At 39.2% G+C, this 25,693-nt stretch overlaps 1 protein-coding gene across 1 annotated transcript; it reads left to right on the top strand.

Annotated features, from left to right (window-relative positions):
- Positions 1-2,202: 2,202 nt before the first annotated feature.
- ankrd34c (ankyrin repeat domain 34C) lies at positions 2,203-8,046 on the top strand. Its single transcript, XM_039773095.1, has 2 exons — positions 2,203-2,426; positions 3,979-8,046. Exon 2 carries the CDS (start codon positions 4,029-4,031, stop codon positions 5,640-5,642), a length of 1,614 nt encoding a protein of 537 aa, XP_039629029.1. The 5' UTR covers positions 2,203-2,426; positions 3,979-4,028; the 3' UTR covers positions 5,643-8,046.
- Positions 8,047-25,693: the final 17,647 nt, after the last annotated feature.

Raw genomic sequence — 25,693 nt, 5'->3', positions numbered from 1 at the left:
TCTCCAAAGAAAGGCGGCCCTCTGATATTTCAGGTTGTTTGAATAGCATAAAGCCTGACTCACTCGAGGTGTGCGGTGCCCTGCGCTCCTCTCTCTTCGTACGTGTCTGTCGTGGGCTTCATTTTCTCCATGTCAGCCAGTCTTTCATTGCACTGAAACAAGTTGATAACGAATCTGTGTCTTCGGCAAACGTCAGTAATTAAGAAACATGGGTCAGGGTTGCGTCTCATAATTGCATTTTTAACAATATCTAACTCGGATCGATCAACGCTTTTAGCAACTCTCACTGTTGCCACGGATACCTCGTCACAGCAAAATCTTTTTACACAAACCATCTATTAACAGCACAGAAGAAGACCTCGATATATTTCATGACGTTAGTAATAACAGTATTGTGTACTTCAAATTGGCATTTTAAAAAATATATGTTGCCTGCTCAATTCAATGAGATCTCGTTTTCTTTTTTTTTCTGCCAACGGATTCTCCGAGTTCAGTGCATGTCTGGAAACAGAAATTAGGGGAATTGGGGGTGAGTGGGTAGGGGGCAAAGTAATAATTTATTCCTGCGTTTGCGAAAATACTTATTAGAATATATAAGAACCACAAGAATTGACCATATACATTCTGCTTATAAATGAAAGAGCGAGATAGAAATACATTTTAAGCAATTAAAATGACTACATTGTCAGAATATGGATTCTGTTATCAACTTGAAATGGTCTTACCTTGCAGCACTGCCAACCTCTATAATAATAGAATACACCGCATAAACACACGCTTGTGCAAAGCGAAAACTTTGTCATTGCCTACCACACATTGTATGTTAGGGGAACGAATGTGCGCACAAGAGACGAATGAGCGTAACTGTGGGTATCGATGAGAAGTCCTGAATATTAATAATCAAAGTGCCGGTTACGCGATGAACGTGCACGCTCGCTGTGTTGGTATGAAATCGTGCGAATCTCTATGTGCCGTATATGTAATCTGCGTGTGTGTGCGCGTGTGCCAATTTACAACGCGTGAGTGCACAAAGTGTGAGTGGGTGTTTGTGCCCTGCTACTCTCACAATTAAACTGCGGCCGACCTTCAGTGAAGGAATCGTTTCTTTAGCATTAGACGTGTTTTGCACCTAAAACCGTAAGCAAGTGAAATATAATTAGCTATATTGTCTTCTTTATTAACGTTAGAAAACGGTGCCAACTACACAACAAAACAGAGAAGTGAATAACGCTAGGGAACAAACACAAGTCGTTTGCCGAAGTTGTGTCACAAGGAACTTGATCATTAGGAAGCAAGAAAGGGTGGGAAATGAGAGGACACGAGTGCAGAACTAATTTAAATGAGGGTTATGAGCAAAAGACAGTCTTTTACATAACTGTCAGAACAAATACACATGCAATCATCATTGATCGACACACCTACATTTTTTAAATAATCGACTAATGTGCGTCTATCTATATATCTAGACCTTTAAAATAAAACCATGAAAGGAAACTACAGGAGTGCCATCTATCTATCTATCTATCTATCTATCTATCTATCTATCTATCTATCTATCTATCTATCTATCTATCTATCTATCTGAAAACCGTACTAATACGACACAGCAAAACGTATACAAACGAAAATATTTTTATTGTCAAAAAGCACAGACAAATGTCATCACCTCTTTTAGTATCTCATGTTCGGTTAACAAACCATAGTTACCGTTCCCTTGCGTAGCGTATAAACCTCGATATGTCTAGCGGATATTAATAGATATACGTATCGTTTATTTCCTTAACATGTACTGTACTATCGACTGGTTTTAGTCTATTCTTGTTTAATATATGTTACGTCTTTGTAGCTCTCATTAATTTTTACCAAGATGTGCATAAGTCTGGATTTCTTGCGCAAGGGGTTGAAGCTATAAATTCTATAAAAAGCCCTTCCTAATTTAGAAATCAGAAGACGAAAGTAACGGGTTTGTATATTCCTTGATTGTTACAGGTGGAAGGGAGAAAGTTATCACCAGACGGGTTATTTTTGTAGGAATGACGTCAATGAGATGCACGTTTCATTCACTGTCTAAAAAAAAAGATGTTATTTATAAACCCAACATTTTTTTACAGTGTGCAAAAAAGGGAAAGGGAGGAATTCAGCTATTGGACTGTTCCGCTGCGTTGCCATAACAAAAGCTATGCAGATGGTCTTCAGCGCTCTGCTCCAGAAGCAAAGTGCTGGAATTGCAGGCACAATACGACTTTGCAGGCTGCAAAGCTTTATATTCTGGGGTGAGCAATAAAAGGATTTCAACTTTGGAAACTGCAGACTTACGTCTACAAGTGGCTTTTGAATCATTGTTGGTAAATGGATTATTCTTGCACTTTATGCAACCAATTATGCACACTGCCTGCTGCAAGTTACTAAAGATTTGATTGTGAAAGGTAAGTCATTCAATGAGATTTCACTCAATTTTTAGCGTGAATAGCTAGTGTCAGTAATGCGTATTCATACACTTCTTAGGATCAGCTTTTGAAGAATACACGTAACGCAATTGAATGTATACAATCTAATTGGCTCTATATATATATAAATGTACTCGAACACAGGGTTTCAAGATCAGACAATAAGCTTGATACGTTGATACGTTAGGTCAGGACGTTGGTTCTAGCACTATTTTTACACTATCGCTTAATAACTATATTCTTTATTTTAAGCTGTACTAAGGTCAATTATAACTATATATATATATATATATATATATATATATATATATATATATATATATATATATACACACACACACACACACTCGTCATCTTGACAGAGAGACTACGTAAATGAAAACTTAAATGCTGATCGGTTTTAAAGTGCTTATGCGTAGTTTATGCACCTTTAGACAGTGCATTAAAATTACACTTCTGTGTGATAACAGGTGAGAAAACGATAGTATTTTCAAAATTCTCAGCTTTTCACCACGAGCTCCTGAAGGCAGCGCTCCACTTCAGGACCCCGGACAGCATACGCGTTGTTTCCGGTCAGTCGACCCATGTCATATTCTCCGCGAGAGAAACTCCTGGAAAACTGTATGTTTACTTCATGAATTCTAGTAGAACTGTCCATAAATGAAGCTATTTACTGTAATCCAGATTAATTTTGAGAATACATTTATTACAATTAATTTACGCCTTTTCTTTATTACGGAAAAACTAAGAATTTTTCGAAAGACTGTATATTTGAGCTGGCAGTGACACTAGTGAAATGACTGAAATGTAGTATCACAGTCGCTTCTTAAATCTACTCATGGTAAATTAGTGAAGAAAGTTCAAACACTTACTTTATGTTCTTGATGTCTTGAGAGCTACTGAATGATTTCGAGCGCCATCTAGAAAACACAATGGGATATAACGGGTTCTAAAAACTTTTTTTTCCCAGAACGTTAATGACAAAATTACTATCCTGCAAATTAAATAAAAGAGTTAAAAATCTGTTGTTTCTGATATCAAATCCCGTACGAGCCTTTGAGTTACATCACCTGAAATCCCCCTCGCTCGATCCTTCGCTAGAAGTGTCTGACATCAAGAAGCCCACCTAGCACCAACCCCCGTGCGAGTGTGCTTTTTCACTCCTTTAAAGATTCCTAATAGTTCAGGAAGCAGGGATCTGGCGTTTCTTTCTCGGGCAGGCATCGTTTCACGTGTAACTCTGAGCTCAGGCACTTTACTTCCATTCCAACACGACTGGAGTGACATTTATGTCTGCTATGGCAGCAATCGACGGAACTCTCCCGCTCTCAGCAAAATAGTATTTCATTTGGTTTATTTTATTTTATAATTGGTAGCGTTAGTGGAGTGAGATCGTTAAAGTTGCATTATACTTTATACAATGTTCAATAATACTAAAAATGTTTACGGGAACGGTGTTATTTCAAATATCGTGTTTATTTCTAATTGTTGGATGCATTATTTAATACATACGTGTATTTAATTTAAACAGGTCAGTTAATTAGCGGTGTTATCGAGGATCACAAGACGTCGAGCCAAATCATGGACGAATCTCCTGAAGTAAGAACTGATGGAAATTCGCTCCTGAAGGCAGTGTGGCTGAGACGTCTAAGGCTCACCAGACTCCTCATAGAAGGGGGGGCCTACATCAACGAAAGCAATGACAGAGGGGAGACACCGCTAATGATGGCATGCATGTCCAAACATGAAGACCAGCAATGCGTCAGCAGGTACAAAATGGTCAAGTACCTGCTGGAAAACAAAGCAGATCCAAATATTCAGGATAAAACAGGAAGAACTGCCCTGATGCACGCCTGCAGTGAGAGAGCAGGACATGAGGTGGTGGCGATGCTGCTGGAGAACGGTGCTGACCCCAGCTTGGAAGACCACTCGGGCGCCTCAGCTCTTGTTTATGCCATCAATGCAGATGACAAAGAAACCCTGAAGCATCTCCTAGATGCGTGTAAAGCCAAAGGTAAAGAGGTCATCATTATAAGGACAGACAAGTCTCCCTCTGGCACAAAGACTACTAAACAGTACCTTAATGTGCCGCCATCCCCAGAACTGGAGGACAGGTTTACACCAATGCCCTGCATGTCTCCATCTGATATTGAACTGAAAACGTCCCCTTCGCCAAACAATGATAAAGAGCAAGAAACGATCTTTAGCTTCCAAACCAAAAGGTTGACTTCTTGCACTTCAGTCACTCCAACGACCACTTCCTTTCCTACAAAAGTGGCCACAGAACCGGGGTCACCTCCAAGAAAGCCTTCCAGTCACAAAAGGGCACGTCTGCCACAACTGAAGAGACTTCAGTCAGAGCCATGGGGTTTGATTGCACCGTCTGTCTTGGCGGCTGCTTCAGGCTACGCGGATGATTCGAAAAGAGCTACTTCGGACGATGAAATAGTTTCCAGTATTAACGGCCTGTCTCTGTCTAAAAGACCTCCTCTATCTAGACATAATAGCATTGATAGTAAAGACAGCACATCCTGCCTCCCCATGGTAAGTGAGCTTACCGGTCACTTTTCTTCTGTATCGTCAGCCCCGGCTTCCAGAAAGACTTCTTATGAAAAGCTCCACTCTCACCACCAGCCTTTGGCCCGGAGAAGCACAGTGCCTGCTGATCAGGATGCTGGGACTTCAAACACAGGCCCAATCAACCTACGTGAAACTGTCTACAGGAGACGACTTGGCAATGAGCACTACGACTCGGATTCTCAACTGTATTCGGATTCATTGTCTTTGGATTCAGGCAAAACACCCCTAGAGAAGAGGAAACAAAATACCTCACCTTTAACTCTTGCGACTGGCTCACGAGAATCTCTGGACAGCATCCCATGCACCTCTCCAGTGACTGCACGACGGAGGACACCTGGGCTACTAGAGAGACGGGGCTCTGGGACACTGTTGCTGGACCACATCTCACACACTCGTCCAGGCTTCCTTCCACCATTAAACATTAACCCCAACCCGCCTATCCCCGATATCGGGGCAAGCAGCAAAGCCTCCTCACCTCTCACCTCGTGCTGTAGATCTGTGGTGCCCGCAGTGCCAAGCTCACCAAAGAAAACCGACCTCCGGTCAAAAAAGAAACTTATAAGAAGGCATTCTATGCAAGTGGAACAGATGAAACAGCTTTCTGATTTTGAATAACTGGAGCTTTGGGACGGGTGGCCAGTCCAATCTGTTAAATCCTAGAGGCCAAGTGTGGGCAGAAGCCACTAGGTATTGGGTATCGATAGGATCATCACTATGAAATGTTGGGTTCTGTTAGAGTTTTAATAGTTTAAAGCTTTTGGGAATCTCTCTAGGGTGGGATTCCTGATACATTCAAAGTTGAAGTCTTTTCCACCGTGCTTAACGGAGTATTTCAATGTAATTAAGACCAGCATTTAGAATGTCCAAAAGCAAAGCTTACATACAGTAGTTAAAAAGGGAGATGCGCTCATCTTTAAGTGATTGACTCATTATTTCTATACCTTACTGCCCTGTAGAATACAAGGTCAGAAAAATGATGTTAAAGTTAACAAAAAATACTTTTAAGCACTCAAATTTGCAATAATTTATTTAAAGGATGCATCTGTGCTATTATTGTGCTTAAGGAAGTCATTTCTCTGTGTAAGCTGGTGTTAGCGGATATTATTTGGTGCCTTCCCATGACTTATTAGTTAGTGAAAAACTTTTACCATTAAAATGCTTCTAAAGGTTTAACTAGGCACCTAAAAGCAAAGTAGATATGTATACTTTGGAAAACATTTGAGTCTCTAATACTTCACACACCACAGTGAAGTGCTGTGCTTCATCACGCCATCTTCTTGAATGACATTCTACTAAATTGCTATTATAAACCCGAGGTTGTAAAGCTCTCGGAATATTCAGTGTATTATCATACTACGGTTACCAAATGTTAATTGGGACCAACGGTTTTGAGTTTCTAAAAAATGATGAATTCCAAGTTGCGTCTGTCTTTCATAGAAAAAAAAAAAAAAGCGCCTTAAACCATTTGTGCTATTAACAGTGTTCAGCCTCTAGAACTCAGCATTTTACAAAACAGAGCGGCAAAGTAGCATACCCTCAATGGCCGCTCGAACACCTTGACCGATTACCTCCTGGGGAGAGCAGGTCACGGGGGAGAAGTGCAAGGCTACAGGGGATGTCCCTGCTTCCTTGTCAGCTGTAGTCATGTGAAGAAGTGGTTGACATTTTCAGCGTATTTGAAGAGGCACACTTTAAATCTTCGTGCAAATCGTGCCTACAGGTAAAGCTGATATACTGGAATAAAAATGCAAAGGAAAATTGACCTTTTTAATCATTTATTCAACAATAATGCAAGTAAATGTATTGGCTACTGTGGAAAAAAGTAAGTCCACTCTTGGCCTCAGTAGCTGGTATTGTTCCCTTTAACAAAACTGACTTTTTTGAAGGTGTTTTCCATAACTGCCTACCATTCTCTGACATCGACTCTGGGAACCCCTCCATGCAAAACTCCATCAGCTGCATGATGTTTGTGGGTTTTCTTGCCCTTTTCAAATCCCCCCCATTAACATTTTAATGGGATTCAAATCAGGGTTTTGTCTAGGCCAGTCCATAACCTTCCATTTTTTCTTTTTGAGCCATTACTTGGTGGATTTGCTAATGTGCTTCAGGTCATTATTGTGTTGAAAGGTCCATTTCAGGTTCAGCTTCAACATTCAGACAGATGGATTTGTATTCTCCTGAGGCACATTTTGATTTGATGCAGAATTCATAGTTGACTTGACAGGCCCTGAGGCAGCAATGCAACCCCAAACCATAAATGCTTCACAGCGGGTATGAGGTTGTTCTCCTGAAATGCTGTCTTCGGTTTGCACCAAACATGTCTACTGTTACTGAGGCCAAACAATTCAATCTTTGATGATTGTTCCAGAAGGCCTGGTCTTTGCCTAGATGTTCAATGTCAAACTGTAGTGTTGCTCTAATGTTCTTTTTGGATAGCAGAAGGCTTTTTCCATGCACACCACACGTGTAGGTTAAATTTGTGCAACCTCTTTTTGATTGTAGAGGTATGCACTTTGACACCAATTGTTGCAAGAGTTTTTGAAGGCTTCCAGGATAAAGTTTTGGGGCTCTTGGGGACTACTTTTAGCATCAAATAGTCACATTTTGGGCTGAATTTCCTGGGCCAGCCTGTCCTGAACAAATTAGAAGTCGTTTGAAATGTACACCACTTGTAGATGGTGTTAATTACAATGGAATGATTCATTTCTAATGATTTGGTGATCTCTTTATGTCTCCTGCATAGGCATCTTGAACCTTCTTTTATAGGATTATGTTGATCATGGCATGGTGACACCACTCACGTCAATAGCAACATCAGACCCTCAATGTTTGCAGTTTAAATCACGCAGGTTCTACCTAAATACTCTCTAAGGAGGTTCTAATCACTGGCTTCCTCATCTGGAACACCTCATTCTCAGTTTACGGATTTGAAGTAGTGGGGAATGTGTGACCCGACATTTGCGAGATAGACATATGCGCGCTGACAAAATAACGCCGATTAAAACGCGCCATCAAAATCGCGAAAGTTTCATTAAATATGAATTACTAGTTTAAAGCATATGTAATAATGTTTATTTTAGAAGTCAATATTATGAGACGCGGCATGCCATCAGCACGGCACGCAGATAGTCCTTAAGATCACGCCCTGCGTATGTATGAAGAATTGCAGCAAGACGTCTTGATAGTTGAGCGTATTTAGACTTGCTGGCTGCCTGACTGCTGGTAATTCCGCTTTGTATACGACACGTTATGCCAACCCTCGACTGAGTTATTTGTTCGCGGCATGCCATCAGCAGTTATAACAGTTATAACCGCACATAATGTGTACATAATGCGCACGTACGCGTCCCACTCTCTTGGCCTCTCTCGCGATTTTGTCGGCGCTCATTTGTCCGTCGCGTGTTTTGTCTATGAACCGGGAAACGTAGGGGTGGACTTACTTTTTCCACGAGACATTTTTTGTTCATTTAGATTATGAGAATGAAATCACCATGTCAATTTTTTTGTGCCATATGCTCAAATATATCACTTTATCTGTAGGCACCGTATGCATGAAGATCTACTGTTTGTCTGTTCAAATATGTTGAAAAAGTCAACAGTTTCCATGGGGTACACTTAGTTTTTTACCTGAATGTACACGTAAGAATTCCGACTGATTCAAAACAGGATGCAGCGGTCTAGGGATGGCATTCTGTTTCTCTGCTAAATGAGACAGGAAATTCCTTTTATTCATGTAAAAAAGAAAAAAAAAAAAACTATAAAGTTCAAATGTAGCTTCCCAATGCCTGCAAAAGGAACTAACTTCTACAGAATCAAATAACCAGCTGTATTCATTCCATTCTGTAAAAAAAAAAAAAAATGATAAAAATAGCAAAAATAACAATTAGCATCTTTTTTTTAGTAGAGATGGTTTGTTTGCTGGTTTTCTTTACTGGTTACAGCCTTATCCAGTCACACAGCTGTCTGCTTCCTCTTCCAAAGATTTATTCAGCAAGGCCTGGGGCTTGTCTTTTCACCATAGCTAGAAGACTTCTGGACTTTCTTCCATCCATCCGTCCGTCCATTTCCTGAATTTGATTTTCAAGTGCAGAGTTGCGTGCAGCTGGTGAATATACTGGCAGTAGTGGGTGCGAGGAAAGCACCACTTCTCAAGAAGATGCCAGCCTGCTGTAAGACGCACTTCTACAACCCCACACTCACCCACTCACATTCACTGGGCCAACTTACTGTCAGTACTCTCCCAAGGTGAATTTCTGGGAACTGAACGAGGTTTTAATCACTTTCTGAGGCTACCTGTTGTGCCGCCATGCTGCTTATTTTGTTCTTCCTCAGCAGCAGATTCAAAATGAATTCCTAAACTGTAGAATCCTATTTTTGTGAGCCAGTTTTACCCTATTACAGTAGATGTGAGAGATATGTGACATGAATACGTATGAGAACAAGCTTTTTAGACTATTTTCTTACTGTACGTCTGTATATTTTCAATAAACGTTTTGTCACAGGTGCTGTTGAGTGTCTTTATCAGTGCATTTAAAGGCTACGCTTATGAATATCTATTATGGAAAATATACTAAAGTCTTCAATGCTATGTTATATGTTCTAGTTATTATGGATACTGCTGTACTCACAATATTACTGGATAGTGTGCCTTTTTAATGGAGAAACAGTAGGCAGCAGGCAAAACAGAGGAGAATGTAAATTAAATATATAAAGTACAGAAAGGCAGGTACATATAAAAAATGAAAGGGAAAAAACTGAAATAACAACAGAAATTTGTGACTGATTAAGAAAGTGGCAGGAAGAAACACCTGCAGCCAACATTGGCCCTCCAGGATCAGAGTTGCACACTCATGCCCTGTAGCTTTCAGGCAGTGGCAAAAATAAATAAAATATCAATATTTAACTGCAGTGGGCTGGCGCCCTGCCCGGGGTTTGTTTCCTGCCTTGCGCCCTGTGTTGGCTGGGATTGGCTCCAGCAGACCCCCGTGACCCTGTAGTTAGGATATAGTGGGTTGGATAATGGATGAATATTTAATATTTTCAAACACACTTAATTCAGTTCATTGTTGGGGGAGTGAGCATAGCCATTGCACAGAGCACAAGGCAGCAGATGCCAGTGCATCCCAGGGGTGCACCTGTGCACACACCTACATCGGGGTCAGTTTAGAGTCAACCTAACTTGCATGACTGTTTGGATATACTGTAGGAGGAAAACCAAAGCAGCTGGGAAAAATATGGCAGACACAGGGAGAACATAAAAACTCCACACAGGAAGCATCAAAAGCTTGAATCCAGGAGTCTATAGCTGTAATGTGGCAGTGTGCCACTATGGATTAAATTTTGTATTATGTCAGTTATAAGTACTGGCTATTGATTGTCTACTTACTCAATATACTAGAATACAAATACTAAAAATAATATGCTAATTGTGCAGCCCCTCAGAGAAACAGCATAACAGCTCTCAGAGCGAAGTCTCTTTCCTCCCTCAACATTCTAGTGTATGTCTCCATCTACTGGTAACAAAGATGAAGAACAACTAATATGATGTTGCTGGGAAATCTTCTTAGATGATGGAATAGTAAGTCAGAACTCTAACACACTTTAAATAAACCAGCGGTTTACAACCTTTAATAAACAGCACTTATATTCTCCTCTTTTATGAACATGTATCTTTAAGAGAAAAAGTGTGACTTGAAAAAAGCTTCACTTGACATCTCCATGCAACCTGACAGAGCTTGAGCAGTTTTACAAAGAAGAATTGACAAAAAATGAAAAGTGTCCAGATGAAGAAACCTGTGCACACAGACTCAAGGCCGCCATGGCTGTTAATGATACTTTCTATTTGGTTTTGTATAAATATTAATCATTTAGGATTTCATCAAGGATGTTCAAGACTGAGCTGTATGAAGAAGGTTGATCAAGCACATCCATACCACACAGAAATTTGAAAAGAAAAAGAAGACAAAGAGAACAACTAAGTACCTCAAGCTTAAATGCATGCTGTTAAATATTCAGTAACATAACTGCACACACTACCATAAGCAAGAAAGCATCAAGATGGTATGCTGCTTACTTGTAGTGGGCCTGGGGGGGTGCTTCTCACATCTGGGATTTTCCCTGTTGGGAGAAAGCAGCAAGCAGGCTAGAAGTCCAGCAGAGTATTTTGAAATGAGAAAAAAAAAAGAGATGAGGAAGAAATTGGTGTTAAACATTAACCAAAAGCAGAACCTCATTTGCATAGGCCAAAGGAAGAGATCTGTGATTGGCCAGCACTTGTCCTATCTAACCAGCTCACTACCCCTACCATAGCTAATAGGGTGGTAGGCCATTTTTTGGTAGAACTACTTCCAGAAGCTCTACAATAGCAGTTTCATGCCCAGGCCAGGTAGAGAGAATGCCACCTTTCTTGGCCAGTGTTCCCAAATATCCATTTAACATACAGCAGACAACCCCTGACTGAGATTTTGTTTGTTGTACTAATCTCTTTATTCGGTTAAAACAGATCAGTTGTTTCTATCCCAGTCTTCCCATGAATTCCATTACTTTATCAAAGTTTCCGGTTAGAAACACCGGTTTTATGGTTCCATCATAAAAACATAATCAAACCATAATTTAAAACAATTTAACAAATACAGTTTAAAAGGATGCATAAACTTACTTTACCATGGGGTGGTCCTTCTTGATTACATCTTGCCTGAAGAAGGGGCCTGAGTTGCCTTGAAAGCTTGCATATTGTAATCTTTTTAGTTAGCCAATAAAAGGTGTCATTTTGCTTGGCTTTTCTCTACATTCATAATGGCTAACACGGTACAACACCCTAGTACTAGGTTCTTGATTCAAATTGTTCTATTTTATCCATGGCCATCTGTAAGACACTCATATAGGGGAGAAGTTTCTCTTTCTCTATATATAAACACTTCCTTACCCATATTGCTTCTTTAATGTAGTTTATTCTTACCCAATGCTTCCTTCAAACATTTTCTTGCTTTGACCTGCCAAATATGACCATTTCTTTGTTTACTGCACCTTCTACAGTGTTTTTTTTGCCTTTGCCAGTCTCTAAACTACTTGTGCATTCTTACTCTCAAACAAGGCATGTTTCTCAGTTTCAATTTCGTTGCATCGAGAATATGGGCATTTTGGATTTTTTACAGAGTTTCTTTTGCACAGGTTATTATTTGTGTGAAGGGCATCATGTACGGAATACCATGCTATGTCTTTTAAATTGTTGGGCATATATTTACTGGATATCATTTCCCATATTTTTGCTGATTCCAATTTCCAAATGGCCAGCTTCTTTTCTTTTACTGTTAGTATAATTAATTTCCAGTTGTTCCATACTTTCCCTCCCTCTTCTCCAAAGTTGTTTGGTCCTATATAGTTTATCATGGATTTATATATTTTTGGCATATTAAAGGCGTATGGTCTTCTATTTGTAGTTTTGTATACTGTAGTTTAAATTTAAATACAAACTCCCTCCCATCATATACCTTGCCATGTCTCCTGTCTTGCCACTCCTTTCTTGAATCATTTTAATACAGTATACAGTATATATCTGTGTACCTCAGCTTCAGGATGCATTTCAGGTCAGAGAAATCTTTCCCTCCTTTCTTTCCTATTTTTGTAAAATGTTCCCTTTTGACCCTTTTGCATTTTGAGCTCCAGAAGAAATAAAAACATTCTCTTTTAATTTTCTTAAAAATGTCTTTCCTTGGTAGATAAATTAATGCCAAAAAATAACTTAGGAAGTATAATCATCTTAAGGAGGAGGATTTTCCGCTCATAACTAAGAATCCTTAGTTTCTATGTCCCTGTCACTTGTTTCACACATCTGCACATTCTTTTCCAGTCTCTCTCCCCTTCCTTTTTGCTTCCAAACCATCTTCCTAATATTTTTACTGTTTTCCTGTGCATTCATATTTTTCAGTTACAGTCCTCTGTCCATTTTCCTTGGACCCTGTTCTCTGTTTTCTTTAGATTTATTTTTGTTCCGATGGGCTCACAAAACAAATGTGTTACAGTATATCTAGTGCTTAATTTACGGAGAATACCTCCCTAGTGAGGATAGTTATATCATCCATGAACAAGATGCACTTTGCTTCCTTTCTTTCACTTCCGGGAATTTCTATCCCTTTGATGTCCTTGCTCTTTCTAACCATGCTTGCCAAGGCTTCAATATCAATGGCAAGCAAAACTGTGGACAGAGGACATCCTTGTTGTACACCTCAATTGATGGTTCCCATTCATCAGAAGTTTACTCGTTATGGTATGAATTACTTTTATAATCTGTTTGGGTATTTGGATCTTTTTCAGAGTTTTTTTTACAGAAAGTCATGGTTGATGGAGTTGAATGCCTTTTCAATGTCAATGTGGTTGTTTTGTTCTTTTGTGTATTCCAGTATGCCAACATCAGATTGTCATATATGGACCATCCGGGGACTGCACACACCTGTTCTTCTTGTATAATGTCACTCAGAACTTCTGTAAGGCAGTTTGCTATGACTTTTGTTAGTAGTTTGTAATCCTGGCATACCAGGGTTATTGGTCTCCAATTTGTAATATCAGATTTGTTCCCCTTCTTTTGAAATTAGGGTAATGACTCCTTTTTTCCATGATTTAGGAGCCTCTTCTCTTTTTAATACTTTTTGAAATATTTCTAACAGATCTTCTTTTATTAAATGCCAAAAGGTGACGTAACATTCCACTTTAAGGCCATCAATACCTGGTGTCTTGTTTTTCTTACAAGTCTTGCTCTAGTTCGCCGCTTTCAAACTTCCTTACCATTTCTTTCCGTTGATTTTCTTGTATCCTTCCATCAATCTCTCTTAACACTTCTTTTTCTTTCTGAACATCTCCAATTTGAAGCTGTACAGTTAAGAAGGTTTCTACTATCTCTTGTTTTCTTGTTTCATCTGTTTGTAGACTTCCTTCCTTATCCTTCAGCTCCTCGATGCCACTCCTTTAGTTCCTTTGGTTTATTTTTTTTTTGAAGAAGAAGAAGCATGTACATTTCTCATTCTCCTCCAAGTACTGTACTGCACTTTGAAATTTCAGTTTCTCCTCCCTTCTTCTACAGATGTCCATCATTTCTGTTTTTATCTGTTCCACGTGTCTTTCTGTACATGTCCCTCCATTTTCCAGTCTGTACATTCCTTCTAGTCTTTCCTGTAATCTTTCTAACTGCTCCTTTTCTCCCTTATTTCTTTTTTCAATTCCTTTCCTATGGAAGAATTGTTTAGCCCTAAATTTCATTATCTCCCACCATTCTCCTATTGTTCTATCCCTTTCTTTTAGGGTTTCCCATAGCTTGTATTTCTTTTCAAACTGTGTTCTGATTTCTTTATCTTAATTTCCAAATTCCTTTCCCTCTATTATCTTTGCTTTCTCCCTCACAATCTGTTATAATAATACTGTGGTTGAAGAAGCAGGTTGGCTTAATTTGAAAACTGTTAACTGCATATCTTGCGCTACTTAGAATTAAATCAATTCTCAACTTCCAGTTTCCTCCTTCCACTCTCCATTTAAACCCTTCCTTTTCCTTTTTGATTTTTCTATAATTAACTTTTATTTGGTAATCTTTCATTGAATTTTTTAAGAAGCTAGAGGTTTTATCCAATTTTCTTTTCTTCTTTACCTCAATTTGGCAGTTGAAGACTCCAGTTATGATCACTTCTTTTTTGGCATGAATCTCTCTACCTTTAACTTTTGGAACATATATATTTACGATATTATGCCTTCCTCCATTTAGTTCACATCTTAGGGTGGCTAGTCTTCCCTGGAGAATAATATCAAAATTTATTACTTCAATATTATTATTTTTAATTAGAAACCTTATCCCCGCACTTTTGCTTTTGTTGGAGCCAGAATAGAACGCTTTCCATCCTTCCCATCTTTCTTCTGTTTTAGAGTATGACCTCTGAAACAGTAGGCCACATTCTTGGATGCCTACAATGTCTGCTTGTATTTCTTGGAGGGCTCTAAAAACAATTTTCCCTTTTAATGCTTCTTACTTTTATTGAAGCGATCCTCATGAGACTTTTCATTTATTTAGTTACCTTCTTTCTCTTATCTTCTTCTGGCTTCTTCTTTTGATTTTTTTTCCCTCTCTTGAGTGTGTGGTCTCTTCCTACTCTGTTCTTTTATTATGATGATTTTTGAGAAGGCTTCTATGGATTCTTTCCTCAGGGACACAGTGGTTTGGTTGGCCATTGCCCCCTCGCTTTCTTTTCTTTCCATCTGCATGTTACTTTTTTTTAATATTTGGTACCATTCCTTTATTTCCTTTTTTTCCTACTTCATTGTCTAATGCTATTATCAATGGTGAACCTTGTAACATGTTGGTCATCTGCTCCAGTTCCATTTGGATGTTCCCTAAACTGTCTTCTACTCTCTGTTATCTGCTGCTCAGGAAGGTGACTTTCCCTTCATCTTCATTCCTTTTCTTCTCTTCATCTACTTGAGTCCTGTTTGGAACCTTGCTACTCTCTATTATTTCTTTTATTTTTCCAGTACTCTCTATGGGAGTTTGAAAAAGCACTACACCATTTCCCCCTTCTTCATCGCTTATTTCCTTTTCTTCTTCTTCCTCTTCATCTCTTCTTAACTGTATGTTTACTGTATCGATTTTTTTTTTGCATTTACTTGCATACAGTAATGGGCAAGTCTTGAATCTATGGGTGTTTTTACCACACAAGTGACTAATTATCCTCTCCCGACAATTTCTCGTCAGGTGACCCAACTCTCCACAGTTTTTACATTTCTCCTGTTTACAATCTGCTGCTGCGTGCCCTTCTTGTTCGCACTTCCTGCACATTTTTTGGTTTTCCACTATAAAACAATATACCCTGCATAGCACCAATTTGTATAGTTGCCAGCAAGTGCTTTAAATCTGCCACCTGAAAAATTTTCAATTTCACTTAGAAATTGTAATACCCTGTCTTTATGCCATGTACGTATCTTCCTGCCGTACCTGTCTTGACTTTACAAAACCTTTCCAACCACTGCTGAATTTCTTTTATCCTTACCTTTTTGGATAGCATAGCGATTGTAATTGATTTTGTCTCTCTCTGTGCTAAAGGCTGCATAACCATATCTGCCAAACCCAATTCCACCCTCCTTTTCTCGTTCTACACCTTAAAACATCTTTCCACCAACAAGCTATTTATAAAAACCAGCTCAAAGATTTGTCTATCCTGAAGTACAAAAATGAAATTAACTTGCCTGGGAAGGAAACCAAGGAGAATGGAGGTGGTAAATGTTTTCCGATCCATCTTTTTCTTAGGGAGCAGCTGGAAATGAAATGTGTCTTCCCAGTCTTCTTTGAGCTCCATCCTCAAACACTGGGTGTCCTCTAATCAAATTTGGTCATCTTCTTCTTCCTTCTCTACCAATGAGCTCAGAAAATGCAACCTGCAAAGCATAAACCGTCACATAGCCAAGGGCCTTAAAAAAGTGGTGGACCTGCCAACCTACTCCACAATCCAAGGACCATGAGGCGTTGCCTACACCAAAAGAGGAGAAAATTGTATGTCCCCTGCCAGGTAAATATCACTGTCCTTTCCATAGTTAATGGGCTGGTAAGATGTCCTTTATTGGAACTACTCCAGAACACTCTGCAGTACCACTGCAATGCCTTGATCAGGTGGAGCAAACATCAACTGTATTGGCTACTGTTCCCAAACATCTGTTTAACATACAGCAGACAACCACAGATGGAGACGCCTATCAGACATTAACCAGACAGGAACATGATTTTTTTTTTTTTATTGTCTAAAATCCATTACTTTGAACAAACACTGTTTTGCTTGTCCACTTTCACTTACATTTACTTTTTCTTTTCAGTGTTTCAGCTCTGACCACACACACAAAGTCTGGCCCATATGCTAATTCACTGCAAACCATCAGCACATGTGACAATTTTTTTTTCTCCCCAAAAATAAAATTAATTTTAAAGGTCTTCTTTTATTCTCCATTCTTCCAATACGTCTTTCTCTCATTTCTGCAATAATCTTTGAATTGTTATATTCTTCTTATGTATTACAAGTTTATGTCTCTCCCACCACATATTTTCCTTTATTATGTTAATTATTTTCCATTGATCTTTTGGCATTTTTTTCTTTCAACTCCTTTCCCACTAACCCATAAAATACACCTTCCTTGGTGATTTCTTCTTTCCCAAGAACCCTTTCCTTTTCTGTAATACACTGTTTCACATGTCTTGTGCAATGCCAGAAAACAGGAGCTGCTGTTTCCAGCTCTACACAGTTCTCTCTTTGACATGCTGGAGTTTTAACTACTCGTCTTTTGTGCATGGCTGCTTGTGTTGGTAGGATTTCATGCACTGTTAACCACCTCAGGTCCTAGTGTCTATTTGTTAGCTCCATATCTGCATTTTGTTGCCACATATTTGTGGCTTGATATTCTGCCAGTGGTTGAATTTTAACTATTCTTTTTCTATATATTTTCTTAGGTCTCTTTTCTTTCCCCATCTTGTGGCTTCTCCTTCCTCCCATGTATATCTACTTGAACATTTTATTATTATTAGCGTCTGGGCATATTAAAAGCAATTGGTCTGTTATTTGTGATGTTTAACAGTTTTGTTTTTCTCAACACTGTACCCAGTACTGTAAATATCTTCCTATGTCAGCAATTTTTCCTCTCTTGTTCAAAGCCATGTTTACTGCTGTTGCAGTATGTTTCAATACCAACTCCTGTTCTATATTTGGAAAGCCTTTCCTCATTTTTTCCTTATTTTTCATTACTCTTTTCCTGGCCACTTTCTCGCATTTTGATCCCCATAGGAAAACAAAACAAGTTCTTATCATATTTTTTTTTATATTTTCTTTGTTGGGAAGAAGACAGTAGCTAAGTACGACCACTTTGGTATTATTATCGCTTTCACAAGCAATACTTTCCCTTCCATTGTCAGGTTTTGTAATCTCCAAAACCATGTTTTCTCATTTATCTTTGTTTGCATTTCTTCCATTGCCCTCCTTTCTATACTGCTTGCTCCGAATGTCATCCCCAATATTTTAACAGTACAGGCAGTCCGTGGGTTACGTATGAGATAGGGACTGTAGGTTTGTACTTAAGTTGAATTTGTATGTAAGTCGGAACAGGTACATTATTTTAATAAATGCTATTGTTGACCGACTGTAACCAAGTGCTCTGCTAATGAATGATGGAATTTCACCTCTCTCTGACCTTTTTATTATTTCTACTTTATTTTCAATGGTGATGGTGTTTCTCTTCTTTACTGTATCACCAGCACTTGCATCAGATTTGTGTTTCAGAGACATTCTTGAAGGGTGAAGACAAAAGGTTAAGATGAGCTCTTCTGCACAGCACAGCAGGAAGGCACCCGTCCTCAGGACGTCTGATGTACTGACAAGAAACAACTTCCTGCTATGTTTGTAATAGTACAAGCAGGCTTGCTATTAAGAATGACTGGGGGCATCGAGGGGGGGCTCATCACTTGCCCACCACACAGTCATCTCCACTACAGTATGCTGCCTACAGCATCTGCCCACCGACAACAAACACGGTGTGGCCAAAGGCGGATATTGAACCACCCAACCCCAATTCAAGAGGCAGCCATCCGAGGCACACTAAAATGCTACCCCCGCCACCCCGTTCACCCTCAATGGCCTCCGTTCAGCCACACCCGGGTCACCGCTTGCAGCATTGCTGGGCAGGCAGTGAAATGCCACCTTCCGCTTCATCCAGCCTGTGTCCAGTCAGGAGCAGTAGCTGCAGCGGCGTAGTGGGCGGGAAGCGAACCATCGTCCTGCACACGAGCGATAGCTGTGGCCCCGGTGACTATGGACCACGGGTCACTGCTGCCTCTGGGAGCTGCAAAATCGCCCCCCTCCAGCCACCGCTTGCAGTATCCCCAGGCCGAAGATGATGTCCATAACCTGGGGACTACCTGTATTGGAAAGCCTTATCTTTCCTTCTGGTTTTTCCTTCCATTTCTCCCACAGAACACAACCACATTTTTTTAGGTTCAGTGTTGATCCTGAGGCCATGAAAAACATTTCTGTGTGTTCAAGTACTTGATTTACAGTATACTACTAATGTCTCTTATTATTATGCTTACATCATGTAAGCAAACACTTTAATTTCTTGCCCTCCACTTCCCAGGACTTCAACTCCCCATATGGTTTTATTATTTCTAATTTTATTTATCAATAGTTCAATACTCAAAATTAATATAACCGCAGACAGAAGACACCCTTGCCTTATGCCCCTTTCTACCTTTCTTCGCTCTGACAATTTGTTGTTTACCTTAATTTTCCTTAAAATACCTTTATAAACTATTTGTATCCATCCTAACAACTCCTCCAGCACCGCAATGTTTTGGAGAATCCTCCACATATATATTCATGGTTGACTCAAAGGCCTTCTCTAAATTTGGAATAATTAACCCAACATCCATATTTCTTTCTTTCATTAGATGTACACAATCCCTTACCACACACAGGTTATCTGTGGCACTCCTACCCAGCACTATGTATGCTTGCTCTTCCTTAATCACATCTGTGATCCTGTCTTTCAATCTGTTTGCCAAAGCTCTTGTTAAAATTTCATAATCCTGGCACAGTAGTGTTATTGGTCTCCACATTTTAATATTGCCACTCTCCTCCTGTTTGGGAATAAGTGTTATTATTCCCCTCTTCATTGACTCTATCATTTCTCCATCCCTCACTATTTCTAAAAACAGACTAAGGATATCATATTTTAATACATCTCAAAAGGTCAAATAAAACTCAATTGGTAATCCATCGATTCCTGGTGTTTTTCCCCTGCTGCACATTTTCATCCATCTCCTGCATTTCTGTCTCTCAATGTAAAGTTTCCTTTTGATCACCTGTGAAGAATTGGTCTATTGTTCTCTGTAGTTCATTGATGCACCCATTGGTTATTTCTTTCTTCTCATGCATTTCTTTGTAATATGTTGTTACTATTTCCATTATTTCTTTGTTCTTTTTTATAACATTTCCATCTTTATCCTTCAATTCTTCTATTTTGGCTTTTTTCTACCTCTCCTTTACTTTCTTAAAAAAGATCGGGAGCATTTCTTTCCTTCTGATTTTCTAACTCTACTTTGGAACTTTACCTTTTCTTCTTTCATCATATACAGTTCCTCCAAAGCTTCTTTTACTGTTCTTATTTCTCTTTCTATTTTTTTGTCCTGATCCTCATTCATGTACAATTTTTCAAATTCATCCTGCAGTGTTTTTACTTTTTTTTTCTCCTTCCTACTCCTTTCTTTGCCTCTTTTTTTTTGGAAACATTCTCTAGTGTTCCCCTTCATTAATTCCCACCACTCTTTCTGACTCCAGCACCATTCTTTCGAAGTTGCCGACCCCTTATAGTATTGTTTGAACTTTCATAGAAAATCTTTTGTCTCATCTTCATTTCCTTTTTTCACTTCCACCTCTAACATGCTATGGTCAGAAAAAAATACTGGCCGTAACTTTTGTCTATAAAAATATAATCTTTCCTGGAAAATTTTCCCCTTACCCCTCTCCAGGTAAAACCTTTACCTCTCCTTTTAATTAAAAAAAAAAAATCTGTCATTTGGCAGTCCTTTATAATTTCTTTTATTTTTTTTGATGTTCTATCTAATTGTTGGCCTCTCTGCTCTAGTTCACTTGAGCAATTAAAGTCACCCACAACAATTATTTGGCTTTTTGGCAGCTTTCCTCTCTGTTTTCTATTCCTCTACTCTATTCATCCAGTCATTGGGACAAACCGTTCCATGTCTTTAGACTCTAAATAGGAGAGAGTTGTCCCCCATTCCTGCGCCTTTCCTTCAACTAATTCTAGATGATGATAATAGATCTGGTCCACATTTACTTTATAACTCTGGGTTGGCTTGCATTATCCCCATATTTACCTTTATTTCCTCCTGCCCTATACTCTCCAATGTTCCTGGTGAGGAGATTGACAAAGGATAGCCGTTCTGCTTAGAATCTCCATTATTTCTTCAGTATGGAAGAGAATATTTTGAGAGCACTGCTCTAGTCTCTTTTTACATTTTGGTTGCCTGTCTTCTTTTTCATAAAAGTCATTTTCTCCACTACTCTTTCTCTCTTCTTCTTCTTCTTCATCCCTTCTTTCACCACTTACTTTAGTATTTAAGGGCTCTGTTTCACTATATTTCCTGAGCTTACCTCCTTGGATTCTTTCCCTTTCCATTTCTTCCTTTTCCCTTTCTTCCTCAGACACGTCATCTAAGAGTGCTATCACCTTCTCTCTCATATTATTCACTTTGACAATGTTGGCATAGGAGACCGGACAGTCTCTGAAGACATGTGCCTCCTGTCCACATAGATTGCATCTTATTGGCCTCCAACACTCCCTTGTACTATTGCCTTCCTCTTTACAATTTCTATATTTTATCATTCCACACTCTATAGCTTTATGTCCTTACCTTCTACATGCTAGGGGTTGGCCAGGGTAAAAAACATGTCCTTTTACTGTACCAATTGGTATGACCGGAAGTATCACCTTTTCCATGTCATTATCTTTTTTCAACACTACACCAAATTTGTTTTATCTATTATTTATCCCATCTTCATCTGTCATCTGCATACTAGTTTTTGCTTCACAGAATTGTAACAGACAAGTAGAGATATCTTTAATTTTTAGTTTCTCTATATACATAATGACATTTACCTTCATTTCTATTGTGTCACTCAAAAGTTAGATCAGAAATTTTTTCAACATTGAGCTAACATTCTTCTTTCTCTACTATTCTCTTAAATTTATCATATAAATCTCTGTTTTTAAATACCACTTCAAAAGTAATTTTACCAGGAAAAGCAAAAAGAAAATCAATCTCACCTAGAACAAATTTTAGAGTACTCTGCAACACCACCTTGCTGAATTCCCCTCATTCCATTTGCTCTTCTTTTAGTTTGAAGCGGACCTCATTTTTCCTCTCTCGTCCATTAACAGGTATCCGTGATGCAGGTCTCCAAAAAACTCCATGTTCTTTGTTGTCTGTCTTCTCTTTCTAACTCCACATCCGTGGCTCCATCAACTGGTCTAACCACTGGGCTGCTAGATGGCAATGCTTCCACCACCTTGCTCCTATAGGAACAGAAACGTGAGCACACACATGATCTAAACTAAAACATAGTTGAAGTGAGTCTGGGGGGGTGACTCAAAGAAAGTTGCTTCTCACACCTGGGATTTTCCCATGTTGGAAGAACCTGTTAGGAGAAAGTAGCAAGCAGGCTACAAATCCAGCAGAATATTTTGGAGTGAAAAACAAAAAAGAAAAAGAGATGAAGAAGAAATTGGTGTTAAATATTCACCAAAAGCAGAACCTTATTTATATAGGCCAAAGGAAATGATCTGTGATTGGCCAGACGTTGGACTATTTAACCAATCTATATTGCTAACTACCCTTACCATAGCTAATAGGGCAGTAGGCCATCTTTTGCTAGAACTACTGTATTTTCAGAAGCTCTACAATACCAGTATCATGCCTGGGGCAAGTAGTGCAAACACCACCTTTCTTAGCCAGTGTTCCCAAACCCATTCAATATACAGCAGACAACCCCAGATGGAGTTTTATTTATTTATTTATTTATTTGTGCTAATCTTTTTTTCAATTATCACAGATTAGTTTTTTCTATCCCAGTTTTTCCATAAAAGCTTTCAGATATCAAATTGACAGGAATAAATGAGACAACACCTTATATTCATAAGCTATTCAAAGTGATCTGTGATTGGCTGGTTCTGCTTTGAACTACTATATGATTGGCCTGCACTGGGACTGATCTAAAGTGGTCTGTAATTGGCCAGCTCTAGCATTGACTTACCTATCTAACTACATTTTCCTTAGTTAATGGAGGGTAGGAGCATCTTTATTTAGAACTACTCCCAGAAACTCTGCAATTCCAGGATCAGGCCTTGGCCCAGTGGAACGAACCCCACTTATCAGGGCTGTTATTCCCAAACATCTGTGTAATAATCAGCAGACCACCTCAGACGAGGAAGTCTATCAGATATCAAACTGATAGGAATAAGCACGCATACAAAATTGCAACCCAGTAAGCACCAAGATGGGGGGGCAGAGGGGTTACTTGTTCAAAGTCGCTTCTCCAGGTTGGTGGCACTCATAAGGGAAAAAAACAGCAGGCAGGCTGGAAAGCCAGCAAAGGTGATTGAAAGAAGAAAAAAAAAAGAAAGAAGAAAGAAATGGGTCTTAAAAATTCACCAGAGACAACACATCATTTGCATAAGCTATTTCAAAGTGATCTATGATTGGCTGGCTCTAGGTTAAAGTTCTCTATGATTGGCCTGCACTGGGAGTGATCTAATGTGGTCTGTAACTGGCCAGCACTGGCTTTGATTTACTTATCTAATTACCTAGCTACCTTTTTCTTAGTTAATGGAGAGTGGGGACATCTTCATTTAGAACTACTCCTGGAAGCTTTGCAATAGCAGTATAAGGCATTGGCGCTGTTGAGCAAACCCCATATTTTACAGCTACTATATTCTCAAACATCTGTTTAATACTCAACAGACAATCTAAGATATCAGACTGGCAGGAATAGGTCTGTATACAAAATACTAGTTGGATCTGTCTAAGGTCACTCGTAGAAAGTCGCTTCACATGAATGAGACTTCTCCAGGTTGGGGGCACCTGTTAGGGGAAAAAGCAGGAACAAGGCTAAAAATCCAGCAGAATATTTTTAAACAAGAAAAAAAAAATCAATTGGTAAGAAATTGGAGTTAAACATTCACAAGAAGCAGAACCTCATTTGCCTAGGCCAAAGGAGGTGATCTGTGATTGGTCAGTATCTAACCAGCTCACTGTCCTTTCCCTAGTTAATGGGGTTGCAAGACATCTTTTGTTAGAACTACTCCAGGGCACTCTGCAATTCCATTGTAATGCCTTGGTCAGGTTGAGCAACCCCCACCTGCCCTGGCCACTGTTCACAAAAACCTGTTCAACATAAAGCCCAGACAGGACTGTGATCACACACTTGATCATAAGCAAACAAGCATCAAGATGAAATGTTGCTTAGTTGCAGCTGGCCTGGGCAGTGACTCAGAATAAGTTGTTTCTTGCACCTGGGACTTTTCCAGGTTGGGGACACCTGTTGGAAGAAAACAGCAACCAGGCTAAAAATCCATCACAGTAGTTTGAAATGAGAAACAAAAAAAAAAGAGATGAGGAAGAAATTGTAAGAGCTGCATCCAATTATCCAATCCAATAATGGTGATTTGAACTGGCAACCTTCCAGATACCAGCTCAGATCCTTAGCCTCAATGCCATCTCTAAGAGACTAGGAATTGTGCACAATACTTTGGCAAGGTTGGCAAACCCTGCTGTTTCATTGAAGGGCATGCATGTGGCAGATTGACTGGTAGAACAACGGCCGCCCTTTTGCTGCATCCAAACGGTGCCATCTTTCACCTTTACACCTGGTGCAGCTGTGCTGTTCTTATGTGTGAGTGGATATTTCTTGCAGGGAGGCTTCTGTTCTCTTTCTCTGATGTAGAATCCTCATCCTCATCTGAGTTCACCTCTGCTATAGCATGTCTTTTTTTGAAAACTGACAGTGTCAGATCAGGGGGAGTGTGAACGTGACGGAGAGAATAAAACTGAATAAAAAAAAAACTCTAACCTTTACAAGTACCATACATTTACACCAGTTGTTACAGACTCAAATAAATCGAATGCATGTTTTTATTGTATAATAGTAACAATAAGAGCAGCTCACTACTCAAAATGGCAATTCTGGACCGCGCCCAGAATCGAACCAGCAACGTCTTGATTACGAGTCAGCAGCTCTTACCACCGCACCACCCAAGCAGTCATGTCAGCATTGTACCCTAACCTGACTTCTTTTTCTTTGGTTATATTCTTGAATAAAAGCACACTTGTTTTGTTATACCTGTAACCTTTGTGAAAGTGTTTGATTGATCAGGAGGATGGGATAGCAGGCTGCTAGTGCTGATTGACATATCTGCAAAACAAAAGACGCTAATGGAGAGGTGCAAAGGAATTTAAGGTGGCCTGGAATTACGAGTTTTTTCATAGGCAACAGGGATTCTAGTGTTAACCTAGTCTTGATGGTCTTTTACAGAACCTTTGCACATATCAACAGATCATCTTGCATCAATCCTGACAAGTGGCGGTTTGCTGTGCACATGGTTGGGAGCCGGTTGGCTGCCAGTCAGTGTTGCGTTCTCAGTCTTAATTTCTAATTTCTCCTTTTTGCCAAGTCTCTTCTCTGCTTTTGGGATCGTAGTGTCTGTCATGTCTTCTTCTTCAGTCTACACGGGCATCAATGATCCACTAAGGAACTCTTTAAAGGGTGTTTAGGTTGGGATAGATGAGGCACAGGTGTCATGGGGCATTGTTTCTATTACTTATCTTCATTTTTAATTTTTGAATAAGATTGATTTTCATTGCTGTTTTCTTATTTAACTTCAATAAAAAAAATTGATGGCAAAAAATAAATATAAATAAATGACACATAGCTAAGAGAATCGCCAAATATTGAATCAATAAACTTGAAAAATGCCTGTATAAAAATTTGTTTTACTTTATTATTGATAAAAATTAATACGTAAAAGTTTATTTTAAATTGGACAACTTTTTGTTTTAATCAAAGGAAAAATATTTCCACCACATT

Source organism: Polypterus senegalus, chromosome 12 (assembly GCF_016835505.1).
Source record: "Polypterus senegalus isolate Bchr_013 chromosome 12, ASM1683550v1, whole genome shotgun sequence".
NCBI lineage: Eukaryota > Metazoa > Chordata > Cladistia > Polypteriformes > Polypteridae > Polypterus > Polypterus senegalus.
This window is presented reverse-complemented; position numbering and strand designations above follow the sequence as displayed.

Excerpts from the sequence above, each read along its gene's own strand:
- ankrd34c (XM_039773095.1), top strand. The coding sequence starts at position 4,029 with ATGGACGAATCTCCTGAAGTAAGAACTGATGGAAATTCGCTCCTGAAG.